A 16,942-nucleotide genomic window follows, 5' to 3' on the forward strand; every position below is an offset into this window, starting at 1 on the left:
TAACCGATGATATGCAACACTATTAGTCATTCCAAACATCACATCGACTAATGTTGGTAGGTTTACTAATATCACATCTACCGCACTAGGCATTATTTTTAACCAAATGAGACATATAAGTATTATCCAAATTCCAAGGAAAGCCCCTTGTACTATGGAACAGCAACATATGAGATTATTCTTGGAGTTAAAAGTACATTATTTTAAATCAAAAGAGATGTAGGAGTGTTATCCAAACATTATTGACAAGAAAAGCCTCTTATACTTGGGAGCAGACACATTATTGAGGTGTTTCTGGTAGGTTTTAGTACATACACGTCAACTACAAATAATGATTTTGTGACTTAATTACTACACCAGGTAACCCAGTAATGTGAATAAACTGTTTCCATTGCACCTCATGCGAGCATAAAAACTTTTTTGCGATATATGAGAGTTTTTGCAAAATTTATGTGTTTCCATTGGCTGTATTTTTATTTGCAATTTGAAGGGTAATGTAAACACAGTAACTCTCTCTCTCTCTCTCTCTCTCTCTCTCTCTCTCTCTCTCTCTCTCTCTCTCTTTCTCTCTCACTACATATTTCTCTCACTATTTATTTTCCTCCACTGAATCGTTCATTGTCTGTGGGGATCTCTCTTGCACTCTCTCGCCATCTTTTGGGCTTCATCTCTTTATGGTATCCCGGAGCAGAACAGCAGATAAAGGCTGGAGGCAGAAAGCAGTCGCAGGGATGGAGGAGATGGACAGGGAGACAGGAAGGGTTAAAAAGGTCACACAGAGCAAAATAATAAATGTTCTCTAGAAAAAATGATGTACATTCCCAGCAGGCATCTGTCCATCCATGACTGCTGTCTGCACATTGAATGAAAACAAAAAATAACCTAGACAGAGAGAGAGAGAGAGAGAGAGAGAGAGAAGCAGCTCTGAGTTTATACTGTGTAGCATTATTGTACTTTCATATAATGCAAGTTATTTTTTTCTCTCATATCTCATATAACTGTAGTTATTATAAATAAGAGTCACAAGCTGTTTCCATTCAAATTTGTGCATAAGGCATAAGAGTTATACATTTATATTTAACTCTTTCCCTGCCATTGACGAGTAATTGCATCAATTAAGAGAAAACATTTGCATGTAAAAACGTATTTGTGATTAGTTTTTATGTTAATCTGTAATACTGCGATTATCAACTAGATGGCGCATTTACCCAATAAAAAAAACTGAAGCAAACTCTGTATGTTTTGATAATCGTTCTGAAACTGATCTCCAACAAAATTCCTTTACAAAAATGCAATTATTTCAGCTTTTTGCTAACATTTTTTTTATGAGAAAAAAATTAAATTTAAGAGTTATAAGTAGAGATTAACATATATGATGAAACTTTTTTTCCCCACACCTACTCATATGTAACATAAAAGTTAAAGTTTGACTATACATTTACACATTATTTTTATACAGTGAATGCAAACTTAAGCTCATAACCAAAAAGCTTCACAGGCCAAACCATACACATGTTGTTCGTTCGGTATACATGCACAAAATGGCAAATCATTCATCCAGACTGCATACGTGCTCATCAGCGCTCTGTCTTTTCTATTTTGTTGGCAGTGTTTCCTTTCATTTTCAGTTTTTCTGGCTGATGTCAAATGCAGGATTAAACTAATTGACATCATTAGACTGAAACATAAAGCGTATGGTTTCTGTGTGTGTTTTATCTGTGTGTGTGTGTGTGTGTGTGTGTGTGTGTGTGTGTGTGTGTGTGTGTGTGTGTGTGTGTGTGTGTGTGTGAGGGGATTCTTATAACAGGCTGCTGTCAATTTAAATCAGCGAGATACAAATCCAGCCTCAGGTAGACCAATTACAGACAGACACGCTCCACAAACTAGACCAGACCCACACACAGTACTTGGATTGTTTTTTGTTCATGTTTTGTGTACTGAGAGACAAAGAGCTCGGGATCGAATGATTTCATTGTTTTCTCCATTCTGCTTTGCAAAGCAGAAATAATTGAATTCACTTGTGCTGAGTTTTAGTTATGCAAATGCGATTCGTTGTTTACAAATATTTATAGTTGCGTCGGATATGGAACTCTGCAATGTCAAAGTCCCCTGTTGCCTATTTGTTTTGTTAGAACGAAATATTGCCCTGTTTTACAAGCGTTTTCCTATTAGATGCTTAAATGTACATTCATGGTTGGTAGATGCATTAGGGATTAACAAAACATTGCACGCAGTAAATCTGACCTCTCCCGCTGTTTTCTTGTCTCAGGGTGGAAAGATTCCAGTGAGATGGACTTCACCAGAAGCGATCGCATACAGAAAGTTCACCTCCGCTAGTGATGTGTGGAGTTACGGCATTGTGATGTGGGAGGTGATGTCATTCGGTGAGAGACCTTACTGGGACATGAGCAACCAAGATGTAAGTTTAACAAAAAGAGACTTCAAACTTAAAAAAACACAGATTTACTTTTTGATTCACACTGGAGTTAAAATAAACTCAGATCTTATTTGGTTCTGTTATATATTTGATCATTTGTGACCCTGGACCACAAAACCAGTCATAAGTAGCACAGGTACTATTTGTAGCAATAGCCAAATTATAGTTTTTTATGCCAAAAAATCATTAGGATATTAACTCATTCCCCGCCAGCCTGTTTTTGAAAAGTTGCCCGCCAGCACTTTTTGTGATTTTCACAAAATGCCTTCCAGGAAAAATTTCTTCTAAAAATATATAAACATACAAATATATCAAATGAAAGTACAGAACCTCTGTTTTCAAACAATAAACAAACAAAATGGGAAAAACATATCATCCTATCTTAATTTTTTTATCTTTTTATAAACTCTTAAATCTGGGTATTTTTTAACATACTGCAATGGAAAGCTTATTTATTCAACTTTTAAAATAAATTTAAAATAAAAAGACCCTTATGGTCCAGGGTCACATTTAATTTGTGACCATGTCTGTGAAATCCAGGCTAAATAATCCAATAATGAGTTTTGCAGCATCAACGTTTAATTTTAATCATTGACATAGTCTTACTCAGTCAATATTAAATATATAACGAGGTTATATTTTTACAGAATGTTCTTTAAATGATGTTGGAAAACAATAAATCACAAAAACAAGTCTTTAGCTGGGTTTTCAAGGACTGGCTCACATTTCCTATCAAACTGACTGAAAACACAAACACATCTAGTTGGATTATAATGGGATTGATTTGCATTGGCTCTAGTGAAGACAAAATGTTATTGCCTTTTTCCTCTTTGAATCTTCCAGCGTCTGTAGCAGCGCACAAAAACATTTTCTCTTCAGATTTTAAATACATCAAACTCATTCTTGGTTCTCTGGGGGATTTGCAGAAAATACTGCGAATGCAGGCATAAATTCCCTAAACCTTTTAGCATACATTTAACGCGTGAGAGACACAAAATGCTCTTACTGAACCCCTAGGAATAAAACAACAGAGAAACTAAAGACAAGCGTTGAAAGCTGTGTTCATTCAAAGAATGTATGATGATGTAATGCCTGCACAGATCATAGTGACCACGTTCATACAATCTCACAACTATAACACGTCTATAAGTGTTCCTTTACATGGAAGAGCTGTCAAAAGTTAAACTTAGGGATGCATTGGAAAATGTTCTACCTTTCTGGATTTTCACAGGATTTATACAGGATTTTTGATCATCTATGATCTTAGTTTGTTTATCCAGTAATTAATTTATCATATAAATAACATCACAGCGATGTGGCGAACATTTGTGTAGAGGAGCGCGCACACAGCGCTCAGCGGGCGATCGCTGGCTCATTACAGTTCTGTTGAAAGCTCACAGTCACTGTGGAGAGAACAGAGCGAATATTGATCCTCAAATATTTAGATTCATGTTTGTCCGTCAAGCCTTTAAGAAAAATAGCTCTGTATTGGTATGCAGAGGACCGACTGCGTGTTTGTGTGTTTATTTGATGTCTGTATTTGAGAGTGAGACAGAGAGACTGTGGGTGTTTCTGATTTAAGATGATTGCTGCTTTTTGGGTTGTTTGTGTGTCATGTTGGGGTGTCTCCATCAAACATTGATTGTTATGTTTGATTATAATGAATAGATTTTGAATATAACAAGATTGGACACTGTTATTACTATGAATAGGGGACAATGCACTGCTCAATAGTGTGATGTATTTTTGTAGGCCAACCCTGAATTAGTGGGGCACTGCACTGCAAAATAAATTTTTACTTAGTATTTTCAGTAAAAATATTTAAAAATTCTTACATTAAAATGCATTTTCTTGATGAACAAAATGACCTAGAAAATAATCTAGTTTTTAGACACTTAAATATTTAAAAAAATAATAATTCTTGAATTAATTGTTTATGAAAAAAGTAAACTTATTTCAAGAAAATTTGTCTTAATCCATTGGCAGATTTTTTTTGCTAGTTTGTCCACACAGAGACGCAAATCACTGTGTACATATACATTTTTTATCGTATTGGCGTTTCGTCCACATGGATCCGCCGTTTTGGGAGACTGGAGCCGCTATTTTTTGAAACCGGGTCCTAAAGTGGATCAATCTGAAATCGACACCCTTGCGGTTTCGTGTGTACAGCCAATCCATATATTTTGTGAAGCGAAAACGTCATCACATCACGTGTCGGCAGCATCACACGTAACAGCAACAACAATAATGGCGGACTACATGATTGTGTTCATGCTAAAGCAGCTACTAAGCCTACTAGCATTATTACAGCAAAATCTATTGCTTCTATGCAATTGTGGTGAGCAACAAGCGATAATGGACAACACCATGCCCCACATGCTCTTAGATCCACCGCGGAAGACAACCAGGAGAAAGACCCTGCGTTCGCCATCACTTCTTCTTCTTGGTTCGTATACAGCACGCAAGGTTATGCGCGTGCTCAAAGTCTTCTTCTCCGTGTATAGTGTATATCTGTGGCAGAATTACAGCGCCCCATACTGGTCTGGCATATATATATACTACACCGCTTTCAGTCGGTTTCAGTGGTTTCGCGTGTGCGCAGATATTTCTTGAGACGACTCTGTTTTTACGGATTATTTTTTTAGAACAAGGAAAAAAATTATCGGATAGGGAATACACCGGCTTCGCGTGGACAAAGCCTTAAGCACAAATTTACTTAGTTTATATGTTTTTGAAAAACTAGACCTTTTTTCTTAGGTAATTTTGCTCATCAAGAAAATAAACCTTAATTTAAGAATTTTTTGATATTTTTACCGAAAACAAGACAAAAATGCTAAGTAAATCTGCCGATGCACTGCAAAAAATGATTTTCAATAAAAAAAAAAATCTTAGTATTTTTATCTTGTTTTTAGTAAAAATATCTAATTTTTTTCAAATTAAGATGCTTTTTCTTTATGAGCAAAACGGCCCAAGAAAATAAGTCTAGTTTTTAGACCAAAAATATCAAATTTAAGTGATTTTGTGCATAAAACAAGCATAAAAAAATCTCCCAATGGGGTAAGCAAATTCCTCTTGAATTTAGTGTTTATGAAAAATGTTCAAGATTTTTTTGCTTACCCCATTTTTTTTTTTTTTTTTGCTTGTTTTATGCAAAAAAAAATCACTTGAATTGATATTTTAGGTCTAAAAACTAGACTTATTTTCTTGGGTCATTTTGCTCATTCAGAAAATCATCTTAATGTAAGAATTTTAAGATATTTTTACTGAAAACAAGATAAAAATACAAAAAAATGTTTTTTCTTGAAAATAATTTTTTGCAGTGTGGGGTAAAAAATGGCATGAATTTTTCTTGAATAAAGTGTTTAAGAAAAAAGGAAACTTATTTCAAGAATTGTTTCTTACCCTATTGGCAGATGTTTTTTGCTCGTTTTAGGCACATATGCACTTAAATTTAAATATTTTTTTGTCTAAAAACTAGACTTATTTTTTCTTGGGTCATTTTGCTCATTAAGAAAATGCATCTTGATGTAAGATTTTTTTGTACACTGCAAAAAATAATTTTTAAGAAAAAAATGTTCTTAGTATTTTGTCTTGTTTTCAGTAAAAATATCTAAAAATTCTTAAATGAAGATACCTTTTCTTGATGAGCAAAACGACCCAAGAAAACAAGTCTAGTTTTTACACCAAAAATATCAAATTTAAGTGATTTTGTGCATAAAACAAGCAAAAAAAAATCTGCCAATGGGGTAAGCAAAAAATCTTGAACATTTTTCTTAAACACTAAATTCAAGAAAAATTCATTCACCATTGGCAGATTTTTTTGCTTGTTTTATGCACAAAATCACGTAAACTTGTTATTTTTGGTCTAAAAACTAGACTTATTTTCTTGGGTCATTTTGCTCATCAAGAAAAAGAATCTTTATGTAAGTATTGTTAGATATTTTTACAGAAAACAAGACAAAAATACTAAGAAATGTTTTTCTTGAAAATATTTTTTTGCAGTGTATCTGTCTTTTCCCATTCAAGTAGATAGGATTTTAGTAATGTATAGACTAAAATAACTGCCTGGAGGTGTTGCAATCATGGCCGCCTGTTGCTGCGACTTTCCTAAATGAGTAAAATCTAAGCCCTTTGAGACCAATATCTATTTATGTGTGTCTTTAGGTGATTAACGCTATAGAGCAGGACTACAGACTGCCAGCACCTATGGACTGCCCTACTGCTCTCCATCAGCTGATGCTTGACTGCTGGCAGAAAGATCGAAACGCCCGGCCGAGATTCACAGACATCGTCAACACGCTTGACAAACTCATCCGTAACCCAACCAGCCTTAAAGCAGTCGCCATGCCCACAATGTGAGTACCGTACATGAGACCTGATTGTTTTTAAATCATGCTGGGGATCTCCCCTGACTTCTTAGTTTTTTTTTAGCTCACCAAAATGTTTAAACTGATTAAGGTAGTTTGTGATTTTTCTTTCTCTTGCTTTCTTTTTCTCCAGTCCATCTCAGCCATTGTTGGACAGGTCCATTCCGGATTTTACCACTTTCAGTTCTGTCGAGGACTGGCTGGGTGCCATTAAGATGTCTCAGTATAGAGATAACTTCCTTAACTCTGGCTTCACATCCCTCCAACTCGTCACCCAGATGACTTCAGAGTGAGTTCAGACTCTAAAACATGTTTAAAGTTGGGAAGATCACGGTTGTATTACATCAACATTAGGTTTTTGTCATTGTTACTTTACTGTAGTGGAAAATGGCTTCAGGTGCTTAAAGGGACACTCCACTTTAAAAAAAAAATATATATATATACTCGTTGTCCAGCTCCCATAGAGTAAAACATTTAATTTTTACAGTTTGGAATCCATTCAGCTGATCTCCAGGTCTGGCGGTACCACTTTTAGCATAGCTTAGCACAATCTATTGAATCTGATTAGACCATTAGCATTGCACTCAAAAATGACCAAAGAGTTTCAAAAAAATTTAAATCCGTTATTTAAAACATGATTCTTCTTTAGTTCTGTAATGTTATTTTGCAGTTCCCGAAAATAGTCCCCTTGGTTACTTTCAATAGCAGGGGACCATTTTCGAGCACTGGGTTATATCATTGCGCCTGCTGCAGCCATGTTACACCAGCAAAGTCCTTGAGTATTACTCCGGAATGAGAGTATAGTTCCTAGCCATATCGGCCTACAAAATTTCAAATTTAAATTTTTACGTTGGTCTAAGTACATGGTGTTACTACAGAAGAGTCGAGTTTTAAATAAGAAAAATATCCAAACTCTTTGGTCATTTTTGAGCACAATGCTAATGGTCTAATCAAATTCAATGGATTATGCTAAGCTATGCTAAAAGTGGTACCGCCAGAACAGGAGATCGGCTAAATGGATTCCAAAATGGTAAAAATCTAATGTTTATCTCTAGGGGAGCTGGAAAATGAGCATATTTTCAAAAAAGGTGGAGTGTCCCTTTAAGATGGTATACCAACTGTGGTTATCCACCTACTGTTGATTTCTTGAATCTATAATGAACTGGGAATGAATCTAGAAAGAACAACAAAGATGAAAAAAGTGACCTTTCCTCTAATGCTGCATTTAACCTCTAAGACTCAAGCTTTGGTTTGGCTTGTATTTTAGATTTTTTCCAGCTATTTGGGGTTATGAAGAACCAATAATTATAATAACCAAATATTTTTCTATGAACATTAAGCAGTGTACTTGTCCATGTTCGTGTATAACAGGTTCCAGTTACAAATCATATAAGATGAATGTCATTCAGGTGTTTTGAGGAAGTTAAAGGAACAGTATGTAGGATTGTGGCCAAAACTGGTATTGCAATCACAAAACTTGTGGCTAAAACTGGTACTGCAACCACACTCACTGTTGTGAGTGATAAAAGTATTTGAAATGAAAATGATTTCTTAATGTCTAGTGACATATCAGGGCCATTTTATGATTAATTAATAAACATTTCTTACATACTGTTCCTTTAAGGATGTGACAGTGAGAAACTTGGCACAACCAATAGAAATGCCTGTAGTTAAGAGGTGTCTCGAGTCTTTTTATTTACAGCAAAATATAGGATTGTAGAAAAATAAGATTGTAATATAAAAGTTAATATAAAATGTTACAGTTAACAGCGGCTTCATAAATTGTTACCTGTCTGTGAAACCCAGGCTAAAGTTGCTTAATTTAACTTGGAGATTTAAAGTGTCAAAGTAATCCTACTGAAAAAAAAATGTAATTTGTTATTATTCCTGTAAATGCCATATTAAAAACTAAGCCTTCAATATACAATGTTTTTTATTTCATAATGTGAAAAATACTACAATTAATGATTTTTTTGACACTACGCTTTAATATTCAGCACAAAAATACCAAAAAAATCATCATTCATTGTATCATTCATTTCACGAACATTTCATTTAAAAGTGAAAACAGATCATAATATGAAATCGCACCGGCAATTGGGTCAGTGCCGAGTAAGGCATAAATATTGCAACTTTATCCCAGTTCCTTTTTAGTGCAATTTTTTTTGCATCATCTTAGAAATTTCAGTAAAAGCTTGTCTGTTTTGTAGCTCAACTTCTGACAAGATAACCACCCTATTTTAAAGGCGGGGTGCACAATCTCTGAAAGCCAATGTTGACATTTGAAATCACCTTAACAAACACGCCCCTACCCCAGTAGTATCTGAACCTTATTTTGATAGACCCCTCCCACACATACGCAAACCAGGCAAAGACATGCCCATTTCTGCTGATTGGCTACAAGTGTGCTTTGGTACTCGGCCCGACTCCCTTTTCTCATTAGCTGATGACACATCCATTACATCAGTTGTTATGTTTACAACAATTGTGTGTCTTATGCAGCAGATCTCTCATTTCATTATATATTTTAGATGAAGTTTAATAATTTCTAGCCCAGTCTGCGTATCTTACACCTGAAGTGAATAAAACATACAGAACATTGATCAGAGAACCCCAGGCTTTCAATTCCATCCGCCAACAGAGCAAACATATTTAATATTGATTTTTAAACTGCAAAGGAAGGATATGCGTTTCACTCCAATGTGTGGATGTGTTGTATGATTTTGGCTATTGAATGAACAGGTGGATATGCTGTTAAAAACATGACTCCCGGCGTTTTGTTCGCAGTGGGAAGCGTATCGTGAGGCGAGCGGCGTCTCTGACGCTCTGATTAATGCCGTCGCCGCTCATCGAGAGCGTCTGAGCTTAATTAACAACACAAGTATGAAGCCAAGCATAAACAGCAAGTTAAATACAAGTGGCTTTCATGTGCTAATGCTGTTTGCCTTCACATCTTCTCTCTCTTTCACTCCCTCTCTCTCTCTCTCTCTCTCTCTTCGACTCTCTCTCGCTCTCTCTCTCTCTCTCTCTCTGTTTGTCTGATCATAGTACAGGTTGTTCTTAATCAGCTGTTTTGCAGTATAAAGGCTGTGTTCAGAGAGCAGCAGAGTAAATTGAGCGTTTATCAAGAGTTGTTCATTTGCTTATGTAATTTAAAGCAGGCAGTGAACCGGCCGCCTACAGTCACCTGCTGTAACAGACCTGTTTTGATCTCATTCACCCTGTTTGCGCACTTATTATAAAGCCTTAGGTTCAAAGAAATGTACCTGACCCGAAATCCCCCATATTACTTTTTACCTGACCACTATGTGCATAAATAATTGTTTTTTTTTTTAAAGAAAGACCCAATCTGGCACCCACCCGAGAAAATTAGACCAGGGTCTAATGTTTTTTTTTTAACCCGACTGTACCCGAATGTAACTGGCACCAACGTGTGTATAGTCTACAGTCCCACACGCACCAGTCAGACAGAAACGAACCAGTTTGCTTCGTATCCATTTTGGCCCAGTGCTCTGATGACAACACTAAAGTAACCCCTAAAATGTGTATTTAAAATGGATTGACAGGTCTGTCTCAACGAAAATTAACCTACCGCCAGCCACACAATGTCACAAGCCCTCTTGGCAAAAAGATGAAGGGGTTGGAAAAGGACTCGAGCCACACGTGTGATATAGGTTGGGTCGTCTCAGGTCCGTTTGGCAAAAAAAAAAACATTTATTTTAAATTACCCGAGACCCCATATTATACCCGACCGTGTCCGAGGCACACGTGAAACTTTTAGACCTGAACCCCCTCGGATTGGACTTCGGGTTTTCGGGACCCGTAAGGACTCTAAGTGGACCTCAACACTACACTGCAAAAAAAATATTTTCAAGAAAAAAATTCTTAAATTAAGATGCTTTTTCTTGATGAGCAAAATGACCCAAGAAAATAAGTCTAGTTTATAGACCAAAAATATCAAATGTTAGTTATTTTGTGCATAAAACAAGCAAAAATATCTGCCAATGGGGTAAGCAAAAAAATCTTGAACATTTGAAACACCAAATTCAAGAAAAATTAGCTTACCCCATTGGTACATTTTTTTGCTTGTTTTATGCACAAAATCACTTAAATTTGATATTTTTGGTCTAAAATCTAGACTTTTTTGGGGGGGTCGTTTTGCTCATCAAGTGACTTTCTTACTTAGTATTTTTGTCTTGTTTTCATAGAGATATCAAAAAATTCTTTAATTAAGATGCTTTTTCTTGATGAGCAAAATGACTCAAGAAAATAAGTCTAGGTTTTGGATAAGAAAAAAAATCTAAAAATAAGTTTTCTTTTTTCTTAAAAAATAAATAAATATCTGCCATTGGCAGATAGTTTAGCTTGTTTTATGCACAAATTCACTTAAATTGTATATTTTTTGTGTAAAAACTAAACTTATTTTCTTATGTCATTTTGCTCATCAAGTAAATACATCTTTATTTAAGAATTTTTAGATATTTCTACTGAAATCAAGACAAAAATACTAAGTAAGAAAGTCTTTTTTTTGCAGTGCAGTGCGAGTGATGCAGATTTTGTTCTCAGAATAGTACGCACATACCGTAGCGAAATGCCAGATTCATACAAATTAGCCACCAATTTACCAAAATGTTACGAATGCACAGTTAAATTGCCATGGGAGTGTGTTGGTCCATTGTAACCTTTCACAAAATAAATTAAAAAACGTGTCACATATGGTTCAGTTTGGAAAGACCTTCTTAGACTTGGTATGGACTTGGACTTAAATGAGCTCGACTTAAGTATAATTTTGCATTAAGGGTTGTAAAAAGCATCTTGCAGTACTTTAGGGATGTTCTGGAGTATCGTGTACATTTGATATTTAAGTATATGGTTTGGTGTCTTTACAGGGACTTGTTGAGGATAGGTGTGACTCTGGCTGGCCATCAGAAGAAAATCCTCACCACCATCCAGTCCATGCATGTGCAGATGACACAGTGTCAGACGCCCACCGCGCTGGCATGACTACAGGCGGCGCCGGACGACGGGCCGGGCAGCTTGCGGAGAAGTTACCAGCGGGTGAGCCCAATCCCATCGGAGCGCGCCAGAATAGAGACGATCATCCTGATTTGAGTTTTCACGACTTTACACGATCACACAACCAACAGACCGGACGGGACCCGGATTCACTGGGAATCACAGGACGTCTGTAAACTCGCTGGCTAAGATCAGGAAACAGGAAGTCCTCTTAACTCTCTGTTTGTCTCTTTTACAGCGAAAACCCAAGAAGCTGACTATTTTTGTCTCTTCTTGTCACCCGTAGTTTCGTTTCTCCCACCCGTTCTACGTTTTTTTTCCAGTTCTTCAAATTATTTTCTATCACTACTGCTTCCCACTTGCTCTACCTGTTGATCTCGGAATGGCTGACGTCGCCAAAGGACATCCTGTACGCCTGCTTCCCATTCTCCGGCCGTCTGAGCGTAAATTATGTATATCTTTAAATAAATACGTATATCTTCAGAGTAAACCTTCATATTGAAGGTGAAGTGTAACGGACTTGTATGTAAATACACGCTTCTTCCGCTTGCATTTTTGGCAATGTTGCGTACCGATTGGACCAGACGACTCGCGATTCTGGAAGGAGCGAACTCGCTTACGTCGACGCGATGCCATGGGATGATGAACTGGGATGAACTTTGACTCTGTGTCGATGTGGTGTAAATATCGATTAGTTGTGTATAAACTAGCGAGAAAATAAATACTTTAGGTTTGAAAAAAGCTACGCATTCAGGCCACTAAACGAAACGGTGTTTATCGTAGGTGTGTGTTTTCACACTTACCTGTATAGCTTTTCTTTCTTCCACCTCTTCTACTTCTAGATGTTCTTGTTAGTTTCGTGTCAGAGTGTTTGAATGCGTCGACCGGTGTTGGGCAGGTGCGTTGTTGCCTCCTAAATTAACTGGTGCACCTAAATGTAGTTCCACTGTTAATATACGCTGTACTAATGTTGGTCTAACAGGGTCTTTTAAAGCGCTAATCTGTTTTTCAAACACGTGTTTACATGATAAGCAAACTGAAATGTCACAGTCAGGTAATAGACACAGCCCGCGCTGAAATGCTTTTATCGTCTTCGCTCCAGATATTTCTCTGACATTGTTAAATGCGGTACACGTTCTTCATGTCATCGGCTCTCCGGTTATTTGTGTGTGTGTCTAGTTTGAACATCTGTGTGACCCTTTAGGAACAGATGTCTTACACCACCCCATTGAGCACAGTCTACTTATCCAGTCAATGAAACATTTGGTAGCTTTCACACAAACACATACACCCTTTGTTGCCATTTTTAAGCAAATTGTCTTTGCGCATTTACCTTTCATTCATGGTTGTGTTATTGTAGAGACCAGACAATGGTACCCACGAGCTTAATAAACAAAACGATAAGCTATAATAATGTCTAACGGTACGGAAAGGTTTGTGCGAGGGTGGGGTTTTCAGTATCAAAACACAAGAAGTCAGTAGTCGATAAACGCGCATGTGGCGCGACGTGATAAATTAGCCGCTATGCGTCTCCAAGTTAATGAGTTTCATGTTTTATGGTTATTTTCCAAGAGTAACATACACACGCATAATCCATCATCCAGAAATTCCCAAGGTGTTACACCTAATTGGCTACAATGAATTTCACCATGGCAACCCAGTAGCTTATTGCTACTTTGTTAAACATGACACATTTTTATAGCTTCTGTCATTTTGGTCACACGCACACACTCACACTTGCATTACTTTAGTGGTATTGCATTGAAGAAAATGAATGTTATGGTGTTTGAGACAAATTCATTGTACCCAGTGTATAATCGACCAGAAGCAGCTCAATTAACAATCACAAAGTATCTCCGCCCCGTACCTCTCATGGCTTGCGTCCAGCTCGCTCGCGGTGGGGCGTAACCAAGCTGTCCGCAGTCCTGCCATATGGACCCGCTTGAAAAATGGCTGATTCGCGCTCGTAACAATGGACACACTGGGGAAGGCGGGGCTTGATGGGCTACCTGCCCAAATGGCACGGGCTGAATGAGCCGGGGCCGAGCGAGCACAAAGAAAGAGCGATTCGAGAGGACTGTAGAGAGATGATGAAAGGATGTAGTAGAGAATGAGAAAAAATGGAGCACAAAGCAAGTGAGACCTTTTAGAGTTTAAAGTCAACGTGACATCAAAAATGACTTTACTGATCTTATTGTGCATGATTTGTTTGCAAGAAGAGACCATGAATTTAAAATTGAAGCAATTTATTAACCATTAAACATTTGTTGTTGAGGGAAATCATTATGTGTGATAATTGCCAGTGTTTTTTTTTTCATAACGCACACACGTAAAACCATTACAGATGTAATATATGATTTCTATTTGAATGTGTACATTACTGCTATTGTTTGTAAACCGAATGTGTCCTCCTTTGTCATGTCTCTCTTTGATTTTGTTAATGTCTAAAAACTCCACCAGAATTAAAGTATTAGCTTGGCACTGTTGAGATGGTCACTTATGTTTTGTAGGGGCATCTTTCTCCTCCTCCTCCTCCTTCTTTTGAGGTTTGACGAAACGGACAGAGAATGAGATGATGAGCGGAAATGATTACAATCTAATTTTATCGCTTTTTGCCTGGAAAACGTCAACATTTCTCATGTCGACAAATTCTGGAGTCTTGGGCATATTTGGCGAAGGATCAGCTGCGATGCTGTTACCGTGCCAACCGACGTCTGAGTGGTGCCGAGTGCATGTGTTCACGAGCGCACCCCAGACTTCACAAGCGCAAACAAACTGCACGTTTGAAACAAACAAAAGCTTCAACTGAAACGGGCCAGCGTTTTCTCCTCCTTTCATTTTTCTGCGCTGCAAACTTTCATGATGATGTGATGAAGAGTTACTTTTGGCAACCAAGGGTAACAAAGGAGAGAACGTCAACGGGTTTGAGAGAGAAAGTGAACTGTTGGTAAAACTAGCATGGCATGGAAACTAGCTGGCACCGTTTCAGTAGATACCGAAAGAAAGAAAGCCCCCCACCCCACCAAGCCTATATAGTTACCACTTGTTTTTTTTGTGATGAGTATGTCAGAGTTTGAAACTGTAACTTTCTGAAAACTATTGTACTGAAATGCACTCAATAAAGACCTTGGAAAAGTTGACATGAAGCTGTTGTGGTGTGTAGTTTCGACGCTGTCGTACATTAAACATTACGCAACATGTATAGCTCCTAAGCATTGCGGTAGCCGCGCAAAAGGTCATGGGTTTGAACCAACGCTATCTCATGGCAATTCGTACATATTTAACAAGGTGGCTAATTCATACAACCACAATCATACATTTCTGTACAATTCGTCTTTGCCCCTGTGGCAGTGTTGTGGTTAGGGGTGGGATTTCCTTATTGTTTTTTTTTACAATTCACTTTGTATGAATTCATACAAAGTAGCCAACTCGTAAAAAAGGTACGAATTTCCGTGAGATCAGTTTGGTTTGAACGCATTCAACATGCTGATAATAATGTATACCTTATAATGCGCTTGTATCAAAAGCGTAGGGTCTATACGCCAAAAGATGATTGAATTAACTCTTTCCCTGCCAGAGTTTTTAAAAAAATATTGCCAGCCAGCGCCAGCATTTTTCATGATCTTCACAAAAGTTTAATTCCTTCCAGAAAATGTTCTTCTTAAAATATATAAACAAACAATATATCAAATGAAAGAACAGCCTCTGCTTTCAAACAAACAAAAAAACACTTTCATCCTACCTTTATTTGTTCTCTTTTATCACCTCTCAAATATGGGTAGGTTTCTTCAAAAACACAAAATTTTGAGCAAAAAATCTGAGATAATTGCATTTTTGTGAAAGACTTTTGATAGTAATCCGATTAATAGCGATGATCAAAACATACAAGAACATGGCATGTCATGGCATAACAAGAACATAGACATGGCAACTACACATAACAACTATCCTTAAGTACATTCAAAAACCAACACTAGACAATGGATACAAGAGGGCTTATAAAAGGGCAGAGAACCAATAGGAACATTACACATATACAAGGGAACCAATAAAAAGATAACATATGAAACAAGAGACAAACATGGCAGTGACTGATATAAATATAACATGAACATGAACCTTAAAACTTCAAAATAAAAGACAATACCATAACAAAACAAGAACACATGACAAAAACCCTGATAGCACTGCAAGGTGCTTTGGATGAAAGCATCTGCCAAATGGATAAATGTAAGTGTAACGTGGAAAAATATCCATGAACATGATCCGATGCTTCTTAGTCATGTTAAACCTGCTATATTTATTAGTTCATCCAGAAAGAGAGCGAGGGAGAGAGGCATTGCTACTTGTTTTTCAGACTGTAATAATTTGACTAATGAGGCATTTAATTCATATAGCTGTACTCTAGTTGTAATTGTTCCTATGAATATAGCACAGTTTGTCAATGAATGAAGTGACTGTGTATTGTAAAATAATTAATGTGCTGGTCTAACCTTACAATACTGACAACAAATCTCTAAAACTGCAGATAAATACAGTCTTCAATCTTATTATGCGCTTTTGTATAAGGATTTCTGCCCATATTTGATTACGTAGAATGCCGTCTACCAATAGATTTGCTTTTAACTCTTTGTTTTAAAGTATGTCATAAAATCCTAGTTGTGGAGTGTGTGCAGACAGCAATTTGGTTGTCATTGTCACCCAATTAAAAATAAACGCACGTCATGAGTTTTGATCCTTTTTTCTGCTCTTTTTGATCCCCAGGTAAACAATCCGCCTATGTGCAATTGTGGGATCTGCCAATACCCACAGTATTATAGGCAGATATATTTTTGCATTCCTATACCAATAAATAAAAGGAAATAAAATCTTAATAGTGGCTACCATATTTTTATTAAATCTAGGTAATGTAGAATGTACAGAACTTGAACTGGCCAACTAATTGTTTACTCTGTATGCCTATAATGACATCTGGCTGTCTGCATGTATCTGTCTGGCTGTCTGTATCTACTTTATCTGTCTATCTTTCTATCTGTCTGTGTCTGTCTGAATCTACTGTATCTGTCTGTCTCCCCGTCGCTCTGTTTACCCATCTGTCTATCTATCTATCGATCTATCTGTC

General features: G+C 36.9%; 1 protein-coding gene across 1 annotated transcript in view; it reads left to right on the forward strand.

Annotated features, from left to right (window-relative positions):
• ephb1 (EPH receptor B1) overlaps positions 1-14,960 on the forward strand; it is a 326,261-nt gene extending 311,301 nt beyond the window's left edge. Inside the window, exons 13-16 of the mRNA XM_065261984.1 lie at positions 2,270-2,419; positions 6,602-6,792; positions 6,938-7,093; positions 11,694-14,960. Of these exons, the coding sequence (XP_065118056.1) occupies positions 2,270-2,419; positions 6,602-6,792; positions 6,938-7,093; positions 11,694-11,808 (612 nt within the window). The 3' untranslated portion in view covers positions 11,809-14,960. The remainder of the gene's footprint in view (positions 1-2,269; positions 2,420-6,601; positions 6,793-6,937; positions 7,094-11,693) is intronic.
• Positions 14,961-16,942: the final 1,982 nt, after the last annotated feature.

This window comes from Paramisgurnus dabryanus, chromosome 6 (genome assembly GCF_030506205.2).
Source record: "Paramisgurnus dabryanus chromosome 6, PD_genome_1.1, whole genome shotgun sequence".
Classification (NCBI taxonomy): Eukaryota; Metazoa; Chordata; class Actinopteri; order Cypriniformes; family Cobitidae; genus Paramisgurnus; species Paramisgurnus dabryanus.